The sequence below is a fragment of the Lygodium microphyllum genome, chromosome 13 (genome assembly GCF_053477565.2).
Source record: "Lygodium microphyllum isolate KBCC chromosome 13, Lygodium_microphyllum_v1.1.10, whole genome shotgun sequence".
NCBI lineage: Eukaryota > Viridiplantae > Streptophyta > Polypodiopsida > Schizaeales > Lygodiaceae > Lygodium > Lygodium microphyllum.
Genome location: NC_141147.1, coordinates 5,608,654 through 5,632,398, shown reverse-complemented (window position 1 = coordinate 5,632,398; position 23,745 = coordinate 5,608,654). Strand labels below are relative to the sequence as shown.

The 23,745-nt window shown below is 45.8% G+C and overlaps 1 protein-coding gene across 5 annotated transcripts in view; it reads left to right on the top strand.

The window, feature by feature from the left end:
• LOC148026304 (uncharacterized) overlaps positions 1-23,745 on the top strand; it is a 51,515-nt gene that overhangs the window by 18,892 nt on the left and 8,878 nt on the right. The window contains exon 20 of one of the 5 annotated variants that reach the window (XM_087690725.1): positions 16,955-17,075. The exons of the other annotated variants lie outside the window; for them this stretch is intronic. Coding sequence (XP_087546851.1) covers positions 16,955-17,075 — 121 coding nt within the window. The remainder of the gene's footprint in view (positions 1-16,954; positions 17,076-23,745) is intronic. 5 annotated transcript variants of the gene reach the window in all.

Sequence of the window (23,745 nt, the reverse complement as noted above, 5' to 3'; positions counted from 1 at the left end):
GTAGAGGATGGGTGAAGAACATGTGGAGTCGATTCCCCCTGCGAGGTGGGAGGTGGAGAGGCCCCCGTTGAAGTCAAAGAAGAAGTAGATGCCCCCTCTGAGGGCAAAGAAATAACATTCCCCTCTAAAGAAGTAGATAGGAAATTCAAAAACTCATGGATCATAGTGTTAGCAGTCATGTTTGTCATGCCTTGTTATCTCCTGCCTGTGAGCCTTAGTCTGAGTTAGATGAGGACTTTAGGAGCTCTGACTTGTCTATCACTTGTTTTGACGGAGGAGGTAGCTCATTCTAGAGCACTCAGATGTGTATTTCCCAGGGCAGTTTCTGCATTCTTCAGCCTGCCTCACCTGCCGGACGTTGTCCACCCTTTCCGGGATTTTTCTGAGCATTCCTGGCATTTTTACGCTGGTCGGATCAGCATTAAATGCTGGTCGGACATATTTATGGCCTCAAATTTCAGGTCGGCCAGTTTGTGGGTTTTTTGGCTATTTATAGCCATTTCCCACTTGCCAGTCAGTTGTATTATCAACTTCCCTCCTTCTTTGGCAGGTGCACACTCCGACTCCGTCATCTTCCTCCGTCTTCGGTGCTGCCATCATCATCAGCCTGTTCTGGTGCCCTCACCGACGCTCCGAGCTGCGTGCAGGGACTGATCAGTCCATTTCAGTGTATTCAGCATTCATTTCAGTCAGTGCAGATTTTCTTCCTTCATTCTATGCTTTCTCTCTCCTCTCCTCCGTGTTCGTGTTCTTCTTCCGTTGCGCACTCTCACATGGTATCATCGCCAAACTGAGAGCACGGAGGTCCTCATCGACTGGAGAGACACCACACCTATCATCTGTTGCTGCCCCCCTTCTCTCCAACAGCCAGGCGGCCCCTCCAGGTGGTCTATACATTTGCGTTTGCTGCATCAGCCCCTTCCAGAGGCTGCCACGTCATCAACCAGCTCCTGCTACCTGCGTTTTCAGCTGGGCGGCCTTCTTTTCAGCTGGGTGACTCCACTACAGGCTGCGTTTTGCATCCAAGGTGGTCGTATTCCCTCCTGGCGGCTCATCTCCAGCTGGCGCTTCTTTTCTTGGCTGCGTTTTGGTGCCTGGCAACTTTCCCTCCGGATTTTGTGCCCTACACAGCTGCGTTTTCACCTCCTGGTGATAGGCGACCTGATTTCCTGGAGTTTGGTGGTTCTTCTGGTGGTTGGTGACCCTTCTGGTGGTCATTCTTCGGCATCAGCACAGTTTTCTTTGGTGTTTGGTGTTTTGCAGATTTAGAAGATGTCTTATCATCAGTTTACAGGTTTTGATGATTCAGATGATGAGCTTTTGTCTCGACATTCATTTGAACGGAGGCGTGATTTCTATCACGAGGACCGTCGTCCGGAGTCTATTCCTCTTTCCCGTCCCCCTTCTATTCATGTATCTCGGCGATCCCCTTCCAGTGGGCCGAAGATGCAGCCTTTGGTACCCCCTGTACAGGTACCCGTACTTCCTCAACTGCCCAAAGAGGACCGGTTGGATGGCTCCAACTTTTCTCTATGGTCCTGCAAGGTGGAGTGTATCTTGGACTCCTTCGATCTTTGGGAGCTTGTTTCTGTTCCTATTCCCCGGCCTAAGGTGGATCCCGCAGATGGGACATCTATGGATTGTGTAGCCTTATGGGATCGGCTTAATTCTAGAGCCAGATCTTTCCTCTTTCTGAGTTTGCAGGATTCTGTCCTTGTTCATGTTCACAGGTTGAAGACTGCAGCAGATGTGTGGAGAAAGCTCGCGTCTCTCTATCAACAGAAGACGTTTGGCCACCGGATATCTCTTGAAAAGAAGTTGCGGATGCTCGCTATTGATGATAGTCCTTCCATGAAGGACCACATCAACAGATTACAGGATATGAGGGATGAGCTTGCATCCCTCGGTCGGACGATATCTTCTGAAGACATGGCTATGATTCTTTTGACTCAACTGCCATCGCCTCGGTTTGATGTCTTCTACACCAGCCTTCTTACATCGAGGACCCGTGAGAAGCTTCTATGGGAGGAGCTATTCCTGCTTGTCTTGGAGCATGACAAGCGACTCAGAGAGGTCAGTGCTAGTGGATCCGACTCCACTAGAGCCTTTGTTGCAGGTTCGGGAGGACAGAAGAAGAAGAAGACGAAGTCCAAGGCTAAGAAGAAGGACAGTTCTTCAGGCTCTGACTCAGATTCAAAGAGACCGAAGTGCCCACACTGTGGGAAAGGGACACATCCAGAGGAGAAATGTTGGAAGAAGTACCCTCACCTTCGTCCGGGAGCGAAGGGTGGATCTACATCGGAGCCTTCTTCTACCTCTACACCAGCTGTTACCCATGAGTCAGTGTTCCTTCATATCCATGCTTTGGAGGAGGATCCTTCTTCCGTGGCTGCAGTGTCTTCTGCGCAGCCTTGGTTAGTGGACAGTGGTGCTTCGAGTCATATGACTCCCCGAGGTGATTTGTTACAGGATCTCCGTCCATCAGAGGGTTCAGTCACTGTTGGTGACATTTTATCGGTGCCTATTAGTGGTGTTAGCACATTGCCTTTGTTTACCGACCGACCTTCGAGCTCCTTTTCCCAGGCCCTACATGTTCCGGATTTGGGCCTTCCCCTCCTCTCAGTTTATGGCCTTACGAGGCTTGGCACACGCGTGATCTTCACCGAGCATGCCGTTGTTATTGAGGATTCTCTTACAGGAGCTGTCTTATCTACACGTTGGCAGGAGAGCGGGCTTTACAGGCTCCATTCTCCTTCTTTGATGCAGGGTCCTTCGAGGCAGTCTCTTGCTACACCCGTTCCCGCTTATGCACCTTCTATTCCACAGGTTCCTTCCCATCCCCCACCCTCTCCTCCGGTGGTTCCCTCGTACCCCCCCATCCCTTTCAGAGGGGGACGATCTCGGTGATGCGGCTGTGGATTCCCTGGCCCCTAGTGTTTTAGAGGGGGCTTTCCAGGATCGTGAGGAGCTCCTTCAGCAGCAGTCTACATCGACGGACTTCATTGACCTTGGCATTCCTCTTGCCACCCCAGGATCCGTTTCTCCCTTGGCCTTCTGCCACATCCAGGATCTGAGAGGGGGTGTTAGCAGTCATGTTTGTCATGCCTTGCCATCTCTTGCCTGTGAGCCTCAGTCTGAGTCAGATGAGGACTTTAGGAGCTCTGACTTGTCTATCACTTGTTTTGACGGAGGAGGTAGCTCATTCTAGAGCACTCAGATGGGTATTTCCCGGGGCAGTTTCTGCATTCTTCAGCCTGCCTCACCTGCCGGACGTTGTCCACCCTTTCCGGGATTTTTCTGAGCATTCCTGGCATTTTTACCAGCATTAAATGCTGGTCGGATCAGCATGAAATGCTGGTCGGACATATTTATGGCCTCAAATTTCAGGTCGGCCAGTTTGTGGGTTTTTTGGCTATTTATAGCCATTTCCCACTTGCCAGTCAGTTGTATTATCAACTTCCCTCCTTCTTTGGCAGGTGCACACTCCGACTCCATCATCTTCCTCCGTCTTCGGTGCTGCCATCATCATCAGCCTGTTCTGGTGCCCTCACTGACGCTCCGAGCTGCGTGCAGGGACTGATCAGTCCATTTCAGTGTATTCAGCATTCATTTCAGTCAGTGCAGATTTTCTTCCTTCATTCTCTGCTTTCTCTCTCCTCTCCTCCGTGTTCGTGTTCTTCTTCCGTTGCGCACTCTCACACACAGATGCCGAAATGTCTGATGACGAAGAAAGTGCGGCTGATCATGCCGAAGAAGGTATTTGGGGTGCCGAAGAGCTCCCAGAGGTAGTCTCTCGAATGTGAGTAGTCGAGGGTGGGAAGGGAGGGCTCAGAACGAGCAAGAGGTGGGCAACAGTTGCTCTCTCAGTGGAGTAGACTGGGTAGCCGAAGAAGAGGAAGGAGTCGAGCAGCCACTGTCTCTCGTAGGAGCGGACTGATGAGGATACGGTATCAAACAATCACTATCTCTCGGTGGAGCGGACTGCAGAGCCGTAGGTCGTGGAAGCCACTGTACTTGAAAATAAGTGGGAGAAGATTGCCGCTGGCATTGCGACGATCTCCAGGAGGTCATAGCGCCAATCGATCCTCCATGTAATCGAAAGGACTTAGTGCGCATTGGGTGCGTCGTATTGCCTTGAGCATAGTACTTTGATAGCCGATGCAGAACGATCTCTATGGCCCAGAAAGAAGAGGTGGCACAAGGAGTGCTTGGTGGAAGACGCATGTACTCCGGGGGGGTGAGGAGCAAAGGTCGAAGTCGGCAAGCATCGGTGGTGTGTCCGATGATGTCACAATAGGAGCACCCAGTAGTTTGGTCATCTATTGGTAAAGAAGCCATGGGTCATCTATTGATAAAGAAGCCATGGATACCAGTGTGCCTTGTTGAAGAAGGAAGAGGTCAGCCACCATGAACCACGAACCGCAATGTCTGCCTCAAGGGGTGTGAGGACATTGTGAAGCACGAACTGCAATGTCTGCCTCAAGGGGTGGGAGGGTAGTGGAAGGGCTAGAAGTGAGTTGCTAGTAGGAGGAGGATACGACAAGCAGTAAGAAATTGCAACCAATAGAAAAATGCAGGTGAGAAGAGAGAAAGACTAAAAACGCAGGCACCACGTGAGAGAAAGACTAAAAACGTAGGCAACAGGAGAGAGAAAGACTAAAAACGCAGGCAGGACAGCCTGCAAGAGGGAGAAATACTAAAAAACGTAGGCAGCAGGGTTGTGATGACGTGGCAGGCTGTACGGCAGCAGGTCTGCACAGGAACAACAGTCGCCTGGCTGGAATCAGCTCCAAACTACGTGAAGAGGGCCGGGAAATCAGGTGCCAACTGATGGAGACAACAATGGACAGCTTCGGCTGAGATGTCCTCCGCGAACGGGGTGTGGGCATCAAGCTGAAACACCTAAAATCTGCAAAAACGAGATTTTGATGTAGTGGAAGAAGAAGAGAAGTGGATGCCAAACTCGTCACCGATCTTTGCCTTCACTGGAGTGGAGGATCTTTGCCACTGTTTGAGCAGATCCAGCTCTGATACCATGTCAAAAGATGATGTACCAGTGAGACAGTAGGTTTTGCGGGGAGGAACACGGAGTAAACTTGGCAAACATGGAGAAGAGAAGAGAAGAGAGAATAAACTCTGATGAATGGAATGATGAAGTTCCGAATCATGGAGTGAATGTAATACAAGGGAACAAGGGTGCCGTAGCACAAGGAAAACGATGAAGACAGCCATGAACCACGAACCGCAATGTCCTCATGAAGGGGTGTGAGGGTAGTGGAGAGGTTGGAGAGAAGAGGTGATGATGGGCTAATGAATCAGCCGTAAGGAATGAATGAGAGACTAGCCTATAAATAGGCACAATCAGTCTAGGATGGTGCTCCTTTTTGGGGCTACAAACCCTAAACGCAAACCCTAAATGCAAAACGCAGAAACACAAAAATGCAAACTGCGGGTGAAGGGTTTCTCAACACACTGCCTCGGCCCACAGAAACTGAGGTGTCTGTTGGTGCTCCATCATGGTGCACGCCATCTCGATCACACTTTAGTTCTTTCGCTTCAAAATTCCACTCTCTTGAGGAGTGTTGGTGTTAGCAAAGTCCTAGTGAATGCTCCTATCTGCACGAGCAAACTCATTAGACACAAATTCACTGCCCTTGTTTGAACGCAAGGTCTTCAGTTGCTGGCCAGATCGGTTCTTCTCAAAGATAAGCCAATCCTTGAAGTGAGAGAAAGCCTCCAACTTCAATGTTAAGAAATAGGCCCATGTCATCCTGCTGTAGTCATCTACGATCAACATGAAGTACAAGCTCCCCTTCAGGGACTTGGTTCTCATCGGGCCACAAAGATTCGTAGATACAAGCTCCATAGGTGAAGTAGACCGCCGCGAAGCTTTGTTGGGAATCGCATCCCAATGTAGTTTCCCACGAATGTAGGAGACACATGGTTGGTGGCTCACCACTATGTTCGACAAACCTCGAATAAATGATCCTCGCGACGCCTTCCAAAGGTACTCATAGTTCAGGTGGCCAAACCGAGCATGCCATAGCTCAGACTGTGTCTGAGAGGTAAGAAAAAGAGAGGTAAGAGCTGCACAAGACTTCAATTTGTAGATACCATTCTCCTCATACTCTATAGAGAGAACCTTCCTCAATCCACGATCAAGGACTCGAACAGTATCACTGTTAAACTCGACCAAGAGACCAAGAGCACAAATCTTATGGACCGAAAGTAAATGATACCGTAAGCCTGGCACATACAACACCTCAGAAGTGTGGGTACCACCACGTCCATCTGGAATAAGATGCATCTCACCCCGCACAGCAATAGACACAGAAGAGCTGTGTCCAATGAGAATTAGCCCATGTGAAGGTCGCAAATGGGCAACACCAACGGAAGGAGTCATGTGCCGTGAGGCACCACCATCCACGATCCACTCTCGAGCCTAGGAAGCTGTCATTGCAGCATCAGAAGTCTTCGGTGTAGAGTCCTCAATGACGGCTAAGTGTAGAAAAGTAGTTTGTAGAAAAGTAGTTGATGAGAGTGCAGCCACTGCTCTAGAATCCTTCGTGGCCTTCTTCTTGGTGTCCTTCTTGTCTTTGTTGGGGCAATCCTTCTTCCAATGAACGGTCTTACCACAAATATGGCATGTCAATTCTTTCTCCTTGTCCTTCTTGGATTTGTTGTCCTCCTTTTTCTTTTGGTCCTTCCCCTTCTTCTGAGAGGCTTGACCAACCAAAGCCTCCGATTTGGAAGCATTTTGTCCCTTCAATTGTTCCTCTTGGTCCAAGACCATAGGAACCAACTCTTCCCATTGAAGAGTCGACTCTCGCCCTGATGCAATAAGAACGGAATAAAAAATACTCAATCGTGGCGGTAACTGGAACAACAAAGTGATCGCCATGTCTTCGGAGAAAATAGGCTTTCCCGCATTTTGAACTTGCATCTGAAGCTGCCGAAGCTTGTTGATGTGTTCTTGAAGCAAAGAAGACACATTCACGGACAAGGTTCGCATCTACACCTCCAAAGAAACCCTCTTTATTAGGGTCATTTGGTTGTATATCTGGTCGAGCTCCAGCCATATATCTCGAGCCAACGTTAAGTGCTCGATGTGAGCTATGACTGCTGTAGTACAAGACAGAAATAGAAAAAGAACAAATCCTGGCATTTAGTCTGTCCCAATGAGACTGAGCTTTGGTCAACTCTGCACGAGCACTGGAAGAGAGTTTGGACTCATCTATCACCGACGGCCGATTGATCTCCTCCATCACAAGCTCCGCCAAATCATAAGACTCCAAAATGGCTAATATCATCACGCGCCAAATGCGGTAATTGTCACCATCAAGCTTCTGATTTGATGGAAGAGCCGATAGGACAGGCACCTTCTTGTCCATAATCGCTTGGAACTCCATGTTAGTCCTCCTTGAAGAGATGTTCACTTGTAATACCTGCCCAAATGCAAAAGCAGCCCTTTCTGATTGTGAAGGCACAGCCTGCTAGGGCTCTTTTCTCCGCTTTTCGAACCTTCTTTAGCCGCCAGAGGTGATGAAAATGTAAAATCTGTAGTGGAAGACCTAAAAGGCAGCCTTCCACCCCTTCAAACAGCAACAACCTGCAACACATTCACCAACTGGACTCCTTTCCCACACGCCTACGCTCGCTTCAGCCTTGATCCCATGCACAGCTCTCCTACTCGCCCTCGAATGTTGGAAATGCAGCCTTGTGTTGCGTTGAAATCTCCTTTTCAGGTAGGTTTAGCACTCAGTCAGTTCGTCTTCACCGCTCTAATACCATGTCAGAGTGCAGCGATGCGGAAGCATAGGACAAGGACTGAGAGAGAGTGAACACAGAGAGAGAGAGAGAGAGAGAGAGAGAGAGAGAGAGAGAGAGAGAGAGAGAAAAGGAGATAGTGTAACCCAAAAAATCTGCAATGTAGTATGCTGTATAGGAGTGCAAAAATATACACGGGTGCAGAGAAAATATCTGTGTGTGTCTCCACCTTGAGGACCTCGATCTCCATCAGCCCGGGTGCTGTCCGTCTCTGCAGTCTGTCTCCATCAGATCTCATGATCAGAATGATTGAGAATGTGCCACAATCTGACTATAAATAGCCAGGAAGGAAATAATGCCCAGCACCAGGTCGGCTGCAATAAATGCAGCTGACTGCATTAAATAATGGTAAAAAACTGTTCGACTGCACACAAATTGTCCGACTAATCACAAACTGTCCGATTGACAATCTGCTGCCGCGTGGAATCAGCAGTTGCTGACGTGGCTCCTGCTTGGTTGACGTGGCACCTGTCCGTACTGTTCTGCACACTGCTGTCCAGGAAATGACTCTCTAACAATCTATTCATGAGGGTTACCTACCCAAGCATTCCAAACCCCTAATGCTGCCTAGATGGTTCCACAATTTGCACAAACATTAGTACCTAGTGGGGCATTGGTTTATCATCATGCACCACAACATACAATTGGGCAAGAGCCATGAGTTGCGATGCCTATCCCTATGATACAAAATGTAGTACTAGGTTCTATTCCAGCCCCCTCACATTACCCTGCAAGTTTCTTTCATACATCTGCATCTACCAAGAATGCATTTATTGATAAGACATGTTTTAATGCGTCTAACCACATCATTTGGTCAAATTTGATGTGGCATGTTTTAGATTCTTAGAACTTGTGGGACTGTCCTCAGGGGCTGAAACCCCTAATTTGTCTTCTTATGAGGTTATCTGCTCTTGGAAAAGCCGTAATGCTTTAGGCATAGTTGAGTTGATGCAAGGTTCGCTTTTTGAATTGTACTCACAATTATAGCATTTTGACCTCGCATCTAATCAGTGGGCTCACTTGACAAATCATTATGTAGCTCAAGTTAGAACCCATTGAATCAACATTGACCATGAGCTCCAAGAGTTCAAAATCTCTGACTAAGATGACCTTAAGGTCAAGCTAGTTGAGTACTAGTAGTTTTGCCAATTTTGGAGCTCCCAAGTCAGATGAAGACCATGACACTTTGCTCCTTAACAAGTTGCCCCCCAAGTATCTCAAACTTGTGCAACAAGTGCTGTCACAATCCACATTATCTACTACTTTCTATTAGTTTGAGTGCCAATTGTTGTGTAATGTATGGCTGTTTGATCAAGTTCATAAGAAACGTGCTTTGTCATGTCTAGGAGAAGAGGTATTTTCCATTTCTCAAAAGGGGAAACAAGGGAGAGCCAAGAACAAGGATAGAGACAAAGATCAAGAGTAAGAGGTTGGTTGATTGAGATCTTGACAAGCTCAACAAACTTGTCCTCTACTACCTCCTAGATGAAGTGATAGCACACCTCAATGTGCTTCATCTTTACACGGAAAACCGAATTCCTAGCCAACTGAATAGCACTCATAGAATTTGAATGTAGTATAGAAGTAACAATAATATCAAGGTCTGCCACTAGATTGCCTAACCATAGGATCTTCTTGCAAGCCTCAGTACCTAACTTAAAAACAGCCCCAAAATACACTTAATCAATGAAGAAAATATCTTATTTTAAAAAGAAACATGATCCTAGAGAGTTATTGTGACCCACATGCAAAACCCTAATTTGGGTGACCCAAAATTTCTATAAATAGACATGCAACCCACCACTCTCCCTTAATCTTGTTTTGTAGGTTTCAAGAGCCGTATCTCTACTACTCACATCTTGGTCATCGAGGATATTACAGTTAGAGCCTCCACCAGCCATCTGCTACCATTTGGCGCATGATTCTAGCCTTCCTCACCTGTTTGCAGCTGTCACTAGGTCCCAAGAGCTGTTGCCTACAGTTTGGTGCTGCCGTCATCAGCTAAGAGTTGTTTCCCTTATCTTCTCTCTCCTCTGAATGCTGCGTTTGCAATTTGTGGTTGCTGCTCTAACATTCTCTCACCTCTGTGTGCGGCATTTGCACCTAACAGTTGTGGTGTAGATTTTCTCTCTCCTTAAATATCTGCGTGTTTAGTCTTTCTCTCCCCTGCACCATTGTCTGCATCAGATCTAGCTTTCCTTGGCTGTGTTTGTTGATGTTCGACACTCGAAGGCTGCCTTTGCTGCGATTCAAGATCCGTTTGAAGTAGGACACATTGTATAACTCATTGTCAGAAGTGGAGCAGCAATGGAAGCACAAATATATGCTATAATAAACTGCTGAAACACAAGACAAAAGAGAAAGAGAAACAAAGAACAGTGAAGAACACAATACAAATGAGAACTCAAATGTATGCTTGGGAAATAGAATCCATATATCCAACACAAGACAGTTGTATACAACAGTGAGTCATTGGTTGTGTGGGTACTGGCATTGGCTCCTCTCCCCAACAGAAGATCCACAAGTGATGATGAGAGACTAATTGACCGAGGAGAAAGAGCCTAAATAAATAGGACAAAAATATGTCCTCAATATGATCAGGTCGGCTAGCAATAAATGCCCAATATGACCATAAAATGACACAAAGAAAAATGTCTAAATATCCTAAATAATGTGTCCAGCCTTTGCATGCATAGACTCACACATGAGCTGATATATTTGCTAATACCCTCTCTCAGATCATGGATGATCTGATACAATACAAGGATACAATGAGAATGAATCATAAACCATACAACATAGAACCACCAAGTAGAACCATGGATACTCAAGTAGTGGGTGATCAAGCCACCACCAAGGTGCCTCGGAGAGAACCTGATGTCGATGTCGATTGTACCAACTCCTGAAAATAGAGAAGATCATAGCATATCTCTATGTTTGTCCCAATGTCTCTAAGTAGCATATATGACCATTGTGTCATAAATGCCTCTGGAACATATGTGACCATGGATTCCCCGGCCAAACTGCCAAAGTGTCCCCTCATGTGAGTTCAAGACTAGGAGCCAAGCTTGCTCTATGTCAAATAAACAGCCCATCATGAACCTGGATGTCAATCCTAGCTCTAGGATTTGAACTTGCCAGACTTCAATCAATGCATGAGGGAAGTTCCTCTTTGGATCTTGTGCATTTGTATAAATGTATAGATGAGGTGCAGCTGCCTCATCTCACCACCCTTTCACACTCTCCCTCTGGCACTAGAGAGCTGTGAGGGATGCCGTCATCACCACCACTAGAAAGTAGTTGAGGAAGGGACCACCAAGCCCTTCCCGCTATTCGAAGAAGTTGATCCTGTGCCTTGGACTTCTCCTTGGTTGGAGGATGGAAGTCTGAGTCTGAGGCAAATGATGACTCGTTGGAGGAGTCTACATCCTACTTGGTCTTCTTCTCCTTCTTCTTGGAAGCCGCTAACTCTTTGCAGTCCTTTTGTAAATGACCTTTCTTGCCATAGTGGTAACAGTGGGTCTTTGGCTTCTTCTTCTTTGAACCCCTCTCTGAAGCTGCAAGAGCCTCACTGGAATCTCCATGTAACGTACCGTCAGTGGATGTACACAGAGGAGCCATCTGTAGAGGATGTAGAAGAGAAGTAGAGAAAATAAGGTTTTTGGAGAGGAAACACAGCCAAACCAGAAGCACAAACTGCAGAAAACGAAAGTTCACATGCAGTATTTACCCAAATTTGACCAAAACAAGAATAAAACTACTGTAACAAGTTAAAAAAACAGCCAGAAACTGCTTGAAATAGCAAAAACGGCCTGAAAATGTAGTCGCCCAGCCAAGAGGAGATGCAAAAATACCAAAACGCAGGCTGGAACCTGACACATAGGTAGTAGAGGGGTTGACGCAGGCTGTACAGATGTTGATGTCTGCAAAAACGCAAGTAAAATAGGTCACGTGTTGAGAAACCCTTTACCTTTTACCCGCAGTTTGCGTTTTTTGCGTTTCTGCGTTTTGTGTTTAGGGTTTGCAACCCCAAAAAGGGGCGCCACCCTAGACTGATTGTGTCTATTTGTAGGCCACTCTCTCACTCATTCTTTACGGTTGATTCATTCAGTCTATCACCTCTTCTCTCCAACCTCATCACCGCCCTCACACCCCTTAGGAGGACATTGTGGTTTGTGGTTCGTGGCTATCTTCATCATCTTCCTTGTGCTATGGCACCCTTGTTTCCTTGTTTCACATTCACTCTATGATTTAGAACTTCATCATTCCATTCATTAGAGTTTCTTTTCTCTTCTCTTTTCTTCTCCATGTTTGCCGAGTTTCACTCCGTGTTCCTCCCCGCAAACCCTATTGTCTCGTTGGTATGTCATCTTTTTATCAGAGCGGGATCTGCTCAAATGAATAACCTAGCCCAACAACTGGCACCAGATACCACCAAATACCCGTGCGACATAAGTTATAGCAATTTTTGCCTTTGACATCTCGTGATTTTCTCGGGTTTCGAGCTTATAAAATTACTTTAACGCCAGTTACACCTCACATGTGTAACTTTACTTAACCATGTGATTAAAAATTAATCCACATGTTAAGTGAGGTTTAAAAAATACATGTCCTCATGACACTATAACTGGGGTTAGAGTAAATTTACGAGCCCAGGACCCAAGGAAATCACGAGATGTCAAAAGCAAAAGTTGCTATAAGTTACATTACATAGATACTCGGTAGTATCTAGTGCTAATTGTTGACCTAGGTCATTCATTTGGCCATAAGTGTCAATTGGTGATACCTAACATGAATTTGATGGTAAAAGATGACATAGAGACACTCGCGAATGAAAATTGCCTAGCCTATTTAATTATTGGCGAGTCAAATTATTTTTCTATGCACATAAATAATTATTAGATGAATTTGTAGTATTTAAAGATTGAAAATTAATATGTAATTTACGAATAATACTGGAAAAACCATTTGGGAAGGCTGCAATTTGGCAAACTTGCCCATGAAGGTTGGTGGGAAGCTGAAGAAGAGCAAAAATGTGACCAATCTAGTGTTGTGAATCGTGGGGAGCTGTTGGAGATGATTGGGACCGTTTTTCCTCCATTTTCCGTCAGGAAAGAGCAGGTTGGCTTCACGCAACAGCTATTTGGGCTGCTGATTGCAGCATTTAATGCAAGTGACAGCAGGGAGAGGATTCCCAATAGTAGGCGATAGCATCTATAAGCTCTTTCTTCAGTTTTCAATGAAGAAATTTTCTCTCTCCTGAGCATTTTCTCTCATCTCCAAGCCTTTCTACATCCTTGCTCCAAAGATTACAACATTGAGATCACCAAAGACTGAGAAATTTCAGATTTCTTTGCTGTAAACCCTAATTTACAGTAGAAATTAGGGTTTAGTAGCAACCTTGGGAAGCATGCCAGAAATTGGAAGCTCCAAGTCTTGGATTCAACAAGGTTGAAGCGGTTTTCAATCAAATTCAAGTGGAGGGACCAAAACATCAATGAATTTGGGGCATTTTCCATCTCCATCAAAGTGAGTGAAGGCCAATTGATTGGTTGAATTAACGGGAAATTTAGATTGAAGACCTGCTGGTCATTTTGGACAGCAAGGGGAGTTAGAATATCAAAAGGGATTGGGAAAATCCCACTATATATCAACTTCTACTTCAATTAAGCTAAAGAAATATTGAAAGGGGTGCTAGTTTTGGGGCCAATAGGGTGTCCATTGTCCAAGATTGTGAGTTAATTTGCATTTCTCAATTTTGTAAAAAAATGTTGTTGCTGTAACTTAGTTGTAATCATGGAATTGCCACCCATCCACCGAAGGAAGGCTGGTTTCATGGTTCTCTTGCCGGGATACCAGCAAATCCTTTGAATTGGTGGGCCCGTGGCACTTGATTGCAGCTTGGGACTATTGCATTAGTGCTGACATTGCTCTCAGCAGTGAATTACAACAAGCATGTCTTCACATGGTGATATGGGATCAAGTGGAGAGGATGCATCACTCCTTGGTCAGTCATTTGGTGAAGGGGGAATTGAATGAGTGATGTCGGGCATGGTTCTCAGCATGGATAGCAAGCTGAAAAATGTGGGAAAAGACCCAAATGCTGGCACTTTAATGCATAAAGAGGTTGATGACTAGTAAGGGGCCGAAGAATTTGATTATAGCTTCAAGGATTGAATGCGTATTGCAACATATATTTTTGCTGAATTGGCAAAGGATTCCCAATTTTCTCAATTCATGAATGCCCCAAGGAAGGACAACAAAGGCAAAGAGAAGAAGACACCTTCTATAGTTTCAAGACAGCCACAAGAACCAAAAGAATTGCCTAAGCCTTCTTTGGAAGAGCCCAAAATGCATGATGAGCACAAACAGTTGGTATTCGTAGGGCAAGAAGTGCAAATGCATGGCCAATTAGTAGTGCCAATCCATGGGAACATAGGCAACAAGGTAATTATGCACATGCAAGCATGGGATAGCAAGGATACTTTGGTGGTGGTACCATTTTTCATACTATGGTTGGATAGGTACCACATATGGGAATGTATGACTCAAATCCGTATGGTATGTAGTAGCCAATGCATGGCTCATAACACCCAATGCATTTGGGTAATGCAAGTGGAATGCCTAATCCCATGTATGGCAGCATAGGCATGATACTTGAGGCACGAAATGGGCCATATGGATATGTATCTGCACCCCCAGGGACTGTTGGAACACAAGGATTTGGTGCTAGTCATGTAGGAGCATCTAATAGTGCTGGTTATCATGTAAATACAGCAAATGTACCCTTTTTGCAGCAGTCTATTTATGATAACTTGACTCCCATAGGTCCATCGAAGGACTATGATGAAGGTGGCAAAAGTGTGAAGTTTGAGCCTTTCAGTGGTGCACAAGATAGGTTGAAGCACTTGTTTTTATTCAGCAGTTTGATACAACCTACTCTGGAGGCAACTTCACATTGGCATCTAAGATATGAAAGGCATCCACATTTTTGAAGGGAAATGCATTGCAGTGGTGGTCTACACTTCTTATTCAAGGGAAGTCACCTACTACTTGGGTCTAGCTCAAGCAAATGTTTGCTTCAAATACAAGTTCAAAGGTACTTCTTATTATACTGATACAAGTTCTTATTATACTGATACATTGCAAGAAGTTTTGGGATGCATTGCTGCCAGTTACTTCTTATTGCACAGTTACCCTTCATGAGCAGGTGGAGAAGTATATTTGTGGTTTGCCAAAGGGTATTTGGGATTTTTGCATTAAGTCCATTGTTTCTAGCATGTCTCAGCTTATAGAAATTGCTACTACAGCTGACACATTGCTGTGTGGAAAGGATGCAGGATTCCAAGATAGTGATGCCAAGTCACATGTCACTGAGGCAAAGTTTGAGAAAAAGGGTAAATCTGAAAATAAAGCTGAAAATCAGGGCAAAACTGAAAATAAGGCTAGAAAGAGGAACGTGTTGCAGAGAGAGTGGGAAAAATGATGCACGATGTAAGGAGCTGATGGCTGCAAATAAATGATTTATTTGTGAATAGGAAGGGCACATGGCGCGCAATTGTCCTAATAAACAGCAAGTTGAAAATGATTATAATAAGGGAAAGAAAGGCAAAACCATTGCTGGTTTAGTGTTTGATGTAGTGGTAGATCAATCCAATGTTGATAGCACTGAACTTTGTAGGACATGGGGCAAAATCAAAGATCAACATGCATTGATTTTTCTTGATGCAGGGGCACGATCAAATTACCTCTCTCTTGATATGGCAGCGCGTTTACGTATTAGAGAGGATGAGATGGGGCCCATGGGTGAGATTGGTATGGCATGCAAGGGACACGTAGACCCGGTCACTCCTATCATTGGAAAGCTTCGTTTGCACATTTAAAGTTATGTGGACAGCGAAGAGTCTTTTATTACTCCATTGGAAGGACGTGATGTTTTGCTTGGTATGCCTTGGTGCCATCGTATGCATGCGATGATTGATGCTCATGATAAGATTGTGACTCTCTTTCATAGAGGCGAAGTTTATACTTTGGATGTAAAATGTTGTATTTGGTTATGCTATTTCCAAATTAATGAAAAATGATCTTTTAGCTTACTTGGTTTTCACTAAGGATAAGAGTGATAATGGAATTTTTGCGAATGTGACTAGTTTGGATTAAGGATCATGACATAGATTTGATCCTCAACAGTAGCCCACCTACTAATAAGCCACCTTACAAGGTTACTGCAGCCCAACAGAAGATTATGAGTCAGGTTAATGAGCTGTTAGAAAAAGGGCTAATTCAGCCTCGTTCATCTTTGTTTTGTTCTCCATTGCTTTTAGTGCAAAAGAAGGATGGGTCATGGCGTATGTGCATTGACTATAGTGCTTTGAACAAAATCATGATAAGGAATAGATTTCTGATCCCTAGGATTGATGATATCTTGGATAGATTGCAAGGGATAGTCATCTTTAGCCATATAGATTCGAAAAGTGGTTACCATCAGATTTGGATTAGACTTGAGGATGTACCCAAGACAACCTTCTGAACATCTTTTGGTTTGTATGAGTTTCTTGTCATGCCATTTGGGCTTATGAATGCTCTTGCCACATTCAATAGAATGATGGATCGCATCTTTTGGCAGCATAGGGAATTTGTGGGCAGCTTCTTTGATGACATGATTGTCTTTTCGAAGAATGAGGCCAAGCATCACAAGCATTTGACAATAATATTCAATGAGATGCACATGCATTAGTTGTTGATTAATGACAAGAAAAGTGAATTCTTCTTGTATGAGGTTCACTTTTTGTGCCACATTGTATTGGCTAATGGCATACATATGGATCCTGCTAAGATTGAGGCAATTTGTTTATGGCCACATCTTTGAAATGTTCATGAGGTTTGTAGCTTTATGGATCCATGTTCCTACTACAGGATGTATGTACGGAACTTTGCTAAAATTGTTTCTCCATTGTATGCTTTGCAGAAGAAGAATATGCCATTCAGATGGACAGCATTGGAAGTTCAGCATTTGATATATTAAAATAAAAGATGTCTTCAAATGGACAGCACTGGAAATTTCAGCATTTGATATATTAAAATAAAAGATGTATTCTAATCCTATGCTTGTGTTGCTTGATCTCAGGAAGTCATTTGTTGTGGAGTGTGATGCATGTGGAAACAACATTGGAGCTGTTTTAATGCAAGATGGCCGTGTGGTTGCTTATGAGAGTCGTCTTCTCCATGGTGGAGAGAAGAATTTGCAGGTCTATGAGAAAGAACTCTTGGCTGTAATTCATGCACTTTCTACATGGAAACATTATCTTTTAGGAGTTGATTTTACAGTGCAAGCAGACTGTCAAACTTTGCGCTACTTTTTGACTTAGATGAAGTTATTTGGGAAGCATATGCGGTAGGCAAACCTTTATCTATGTTTCGCTTTCAGATTGTGCACATAAATGGAAAAAAGAATGCAATGGCTAATGCATTGTTATGTAAGCCTTAGTTATCAATTGCCAGTATGGTTTATCACAGTGAGTTGGATGCCATGAAGGATCAATGTGCTGTTGATTCTGACTTTGGAAATTCTTTGATCAGCTTTGCAATGGCTAGAGGCTTTCGTGCTCCTCCCCAGCCATGCCCTGGTAGTTTTTGCCTCTACCGTGCTGGTCCTCTAAGGCCTCCAGGTTGTTTAAGTCTCCTCCAACAATCCAGGAGTCCACCTTTGGGAGGTGTGCTGCAATCTCCACCCAGAAGCTGCTGCGTGCCCTGACCTCAGTGGGGCATAGACATTGAGGACTCTGAGTCACGAGTTCCCAGTATCCAACTTGACCCATAGAACTCTCCTTGCCACAATCGCCCCATGATCCTGTACGTAGGTGGTAAGGCTCGGGTCAATAGAGGTGCATATGCCTCAACTTTTGCCATGGGCACTGATGGCGTACTCCCAGGATGTGTGTGACCTACTTGGGAGAACCTTCCCTATCTGATGGGCCTGGGCGGGGGTGAGCTTGTGCTCCTGCAGAAGTAGGCTGTCTATCCGTCCTGCAAGGGACTGGTTGCAACTCGTGCCGAACAATCGACTTCCTGGAACCATGTGTCCTACTGTAGTGGAGACTTCACATTCTAGGATGCAAGGTGTAAGATCATGGGGAAACCTGTGACTGACCGAACAGGCATCTGTTCAGTGTGAAAGCATCCGTGAAGGAGGCAGGAAGAACTGCGTCGAAGAGCCGTCCAAAGTCCTCCACTAATTGGCGGTACTCTACTGCTAGTCCAGTGTAAAGTAAGGTGATTGAATGTCTGAGAAATCTGTTATGGAGCGCAAATGTCTCCACTATGAAGCCGCTATACCAGGGAACCATGTAAATGACCCCTTTTGTGGAGGCATAGGATAAGCTCTCCACTAACTCATGAGTTGAATCTGTAGAGGTGAGTCGAACCATGAAGATCCCTTGGCCCATGAGGACTACCTCTATGATCTGCGCTGTGCCAATGTACAACGTGGAGTAGAGCCAATCCCATAGCTGGGCCTTCGATGGGGAGTGTCCAACGATCTGACCAAAGATTGTTGTTTCTTTGAACTCCAGCTTTGTGGCATGGACGGCTAAGAGCTGTTGCTTAGAGAGGATGATACGCAAGGTGTTTGATTGGGGGGTACTGGCAGAATGCATCGGCATCTGACCAGAGGTTTCCATTGCACGACCCTGCTGAGAACCTACCTATCATGCTGTTGTGCTACTGGAGGGGGGAGTTGCTGCAGGAGGAGGGGGCAGGGGAAGAAGTTTTTAAATCAGGTGGTGTATCTGCATTGGGTATAGGGAATCACATATAAAGTGGAAACCAAGCAAGGGGCTCAAAGTCACTACTACTCCTTATAGAGGTGTTTCTGGCAGGCAAGACCATGGTATAGCTACAAAGCCCTTATAGGGGGGTGCAGGTTTGCCATATGGTATTGTAGCTAATGTCACCTTGTAGGTTCTAACCTTATATCTTTGTAGGTTCTAACCTTATATCTTTGTAGTAGTTATGTGCATCCTATAGGTTAGCAAATGATTGTTGTTGGGTTGGTCATTCTTAGCACTAAGTTGACCATGTAAAGAAGACCACTCGTTTACATGGGGGAACGCGCAACAGGAAGCCTTTGAGCAGATGAAGAAGTGCATGAGCCAAACTCCCGTCCTAAGGGTGCCGAACTTCACCAAACCCTTTGAAATCTCTACAGATGCATCTAACTGTGGCATAGGGGGTGTACTAGTCCAAGAGGGGCACCTCATTGCGTATGAGTCAAAGAAATTTACTGATGCTGAAACAAGGTGGAGCACACATGAGAAGGAAATGTTGGTAGTCATCCACTGCCTTAGAAAATGGAAGCACTATGTTCAAGACAAGCATACAATAGTCTTCACCGATAATATCTCCTTCAAATACTTCCAATCCCAACCCAAGTTATCAGCAAAGCAAGCCCGCTGGCTAGACTTCCTAGCCGGATTTGACCTGGAAATTAAGCACAAGCCCGGCTCTACTAACAAAATAGCAGATGCCTTGAGCCGGAAAGCTGACCTGAAAGCTGTCAGCGTTGTCAGCAGCAACTTCATAGAACTTGTCAAAGAGGCCCTAGAACAAGATCAAGGCATGCACAAGATAATCAAAGATGTGGAAGCAGAGAAGACCCCCCATGGAATGTACACTCTAGAAGAGGGTATTCTATTTTTAGGCAAAAGATTGTATATCCCCAACAATGTGGAATTAAAGAAACTCATCCTACATGAGATACATGACGGCAAGATTGGAGGCCACAAAGGGCAAAGCAAAACCTTGGAGGCCCTTAGGAAGCAGTTCTTTTGGCCGAACATGAAGGAAGAAGTGATAGACTACATCAAAACTTGCCCCACTTGCCCAATGGTCAAAGCACCCAGATCAAGACCAGTCGGACTACTACAACCATTACCAGTTCCCAACCGCCCATGGGATGTCATCAGCATGGACTTCATTGTGGAACTACCGGAGTCCCATGGGTACACAATCATCTTTGTAGTGGTGGACTATTTTTCCAAACAGGCCCACTTCATCCCGGCCAAACCACCACTGAATGCCAAGGAGGTAGCACGCCTCTTCTTCACACATGTATTCAAATTGCATGGCTTACCACTGGCCATTGTATCAGATAGAGATGGAAGATTCATGAGCGACATGTGGAAGGAACTCTTCAAGACTCTGGAAACCCAACTGAGATTCTCATCATCCTTCCACCCGGAGACAGATGGACAGACAGAACGAGTCAACCAAGGCATTGAAGATTACCTCCGCTGCTATGCTAGAGTGGATCAGAAAGATTGGGCCTTGTACCTTGATGTCTTGGAATTTCACTATAATAGCTCCATCCACTCGGCTACAGGGTACACTCCCTTTGAGTTAGCTGCAGGAAAAGAAGTCATCACACCACTGGCCTTAGCATCCGGAGCGGCCAAAGCGGAGGATCAAGATGCAGAAGAATTCTTGAAGAAATGGAGAGATCGCAATGCAGCAGCTAAGCAAAGTCTCGAGCGGAGCAAGATATCAATGACAGAGCAAGCAAACAAGAAGAGAAAGGCTGTACCATTTGCCAAAGGAGACATGGTCCTAGTGAGCTCTAAGAATATGTCACTTCCCAAAAACATGACCCCAAAGCTCAATCACCGCTACTATGGACCCTACCGAATCACGTAAGTGCTGAACGGAGTCACTTACAAGCTGGACCTGCCAGACAGTGTTTGTGTTCATAATGCATTTCATGCTCGTCTTCTACGCAGGTTCTATCCCGACAACCAATGGGGACGGCGCATACCAATGCTCCATTCCAATGGTCCGTTCGAAGTAGAAGCATTCCTCCAACGCCGGGAACAAAGAGGCTTCCCCGAATACCTCACCAAGTGGCGCGGGCGTCCACTCAAGGAGGCCACTTGGATCTCAGAAGCGGAGGCCCGTGAACGCGGAAAGGATGCCTTCGCCCTTTGGCTCGAGGAGAACCCCCCTGCTCCTTCTATCGACCCTTGAGCCGCCCCAACACTCCAACAAATAATGCGGTTCTCAATCATAAACCTCAAATGTGCCTCCACTCCTCAAATGTAATCGAGTCGAGGGTGGACTCACATGGTAGCAATCATCACAAAATAACTCCATAAAGAAAAAGCCCCCATGTCTTAGTGCGGCAGACACTGGCCAGTCTGATAGTATAGACTGTCAGAAGTGGAGCAACGGTGGAAGCATAAACATGTGCTGAAATAAACTGCTGAAACACAAGACAAAAAGAGAAAAGAAAAGAACACGATACAGATGAGAACTCAGATGTATGCACAGGAAATGGAATCCATATATCTGAACACGAGACAGTCGCATACAACAGTGTGTCACTGGCTGCGTGGGCACTGGCACTGGCTCCTCTCTCCACAGAGTCTGCAGATGGTGAAGATGAAGTGACTGACTGAGGAGGAGCCACTGAGTATAAATAGGTTGAAAAAGTGGGGAGCAATAATGCTGGTCGGACAGCATTAATGCTGGCCGACTGGTGCATAAAAATGCCCCAATGGCATAAAATGCCACACCAGAAAAATACCTAATAAAAAATGCCCAGCCCAGATCAAGCTCAGACTCACACATGAGCTGACAAATACTCTGCTAACACCCTCTCTCAGATCATGAGTGATCTGATACAATACAATAGTACAATGAAAAGGGATCAGAAACTATACAACATAGAACCACCAAGTAGAACCATGGATACCCAAGCAGTGGGTGATCAAGCCACCACCAAGGTGCCTCGGAGAGAACCTGATGTCGATGTCGATCGTACCAAACACCTGAAAATAGAGAAGATCATAGCATGTCTCTGTGTCCATCACCAATGTCTCGCAGTAGCATACAAGACCATCCTGTCAAAAATGCCCCTGAACATAGGTGACCATGGATTCCCTGCCTTTGGTCCAGACCGCCAAAGTGTCCCCTCATGTGAGCTCCAGACGAAAGCCTCCTGCTCTCTGTCAGATAACTAGCTCAGCATGAACCTGGATGTCAATCCCAGCTCCAGGATTTGATTCCGCTAGACTGAAGTCGATGCGTCAGGGACGTCCCTCTCTGGAACCTGTGCACCTGTATAAAAGTATAGATGAGGCGCGGCTGCCCCATCTGAACACCCGCTCACACTCCCTCTCTGGCACAAGAGAGTCGTGAGGGATGACCTCATCACCACCACTAGAAAGCAGCCGAGAAAGGGGCCACCAAGCCCTTCCCGCGATCCGAAGAAGAGGATCCCTTCCGCGCCTTGGACTTCACCTTGGTCGGAGGATCGGAGTCGGAGTCTGATGAAGGAGAGGACTCATCGGTAGAGTCAGCATCCCGCTTCGTCTTCTGCTCCTTCTTCCTGGAAGCCGCTAACTTCTTGCAGTCCTTCCGCAAATGTCCCTTCTTGCCACAGTGGTAACACTGGGCCTTCGACTTCTTCTTCCCGTTACCCCTCTCTGAAGCTACATAAGCCTCACCTCCATAATGTGCCGGAAGCCGCCCCTGTAATCTCAAGGATGTCTCATGCTCAAGAAGCATCGAGGTCATATGTGTAAAACTGACAGGAGTCGATGATGTCTGCGCCCGCAAAGCATTGGCCACTCCATCAAACTCCGGGGGGAGCTTGTAGAGGACCGTCCCGACAAGATGCACCTCGGGAAGAGCAGATTGCATGTGCCGAAGCTGGTCCTGTACCTGCATAACACGAAGAAGAAAAGACTGAATAGTATCTTTCGGCTCAAACTTCATCTGCTGGAGCTGGCCATAAAGTGTGACGGCCCGCATGGTGGAAGGTGCCTCGTACATCTGCTGCAACTTCTGCCATACTTCAGGAGATGTCCTACAGGAGGTAACCGCCGGTAAGACCGCTTTAGAAATACACCGAAGCAACGCCGAGTAAATACGGGCATCGTCCGAGTCCCATGTGAGCACCGCTTCCTCATGGTTGTCCTCATCAAAGTCTTCAGGAAGAGGAAAAGGACGGAGAGGTCGAGGATTAGCTCCACAGACGATGTACCATAACCGCTTCTGCACAAACCAAGCTTTCATGACAGCACTCCATGTGAGATAATCAGGTCCATGTAACTTATCATCAGTGGAAGTGCACGGAGGAGCCATATGGAGAGGATAAGAAGAGAAGTAGAGAAGAGATGGAATGTAGAGAGGAAACACAGCCAAAACACAAGCACAGACTACAAAAAAAATGAGAGTTCACATGCAAGATAACCCAAAATCTGATCAATAGAAGACAAAATTTGCTGCAGAAAGTCAAAAAATCAGTCAAAAACTGCCAAAAACAGCAAAAACGGCCTGAAGTAACAGTCACCCAGCCACGAGAGATACTGAATCAGCAAAACGCAGGCTGTAAACTGGAGAAAAAACAAGTAGCAAACTGTCGCCAGCAGCTGCAGATGAAAAACGCAGGCAGTAGAGGGTGCGTAGGCAGCAGACGATGGCAAAACTGCAAAAAACGCAGGCTGAAAACAGCCCCAAAACAGGTCGCTTGGCTGCGACAGCAGTCGTCGGATCAGCAGGGGTACAAAACAGTCCTAAAGTCAGCAATAAAACACAGCAGAAACGCACATTCTTAAAACTGATACCATGTCAGAAGTGGAGCAGCGGTGGAAGCATAAACATGTGCTGAAATAAACTGCTGAAACACAAGACAAAAAGAGAAAAGAAAAGAACACGATACAGATGAGAACTCAGATGTATGCACGGGAAATGGAATCCATATATCTGAACACGAGACAGTCGCATACAACAGTGTGTCAATGGCTGCGTGGGCACTGGCACTGGCACTGGCTCCTGTCTCCACAGAGTCTGCAGATGGTGAAGATGAAGTGACTGACTGAGGAGGAGCCACTGAGTATAAATAGGTTGAAAAAGTGGGGAGCA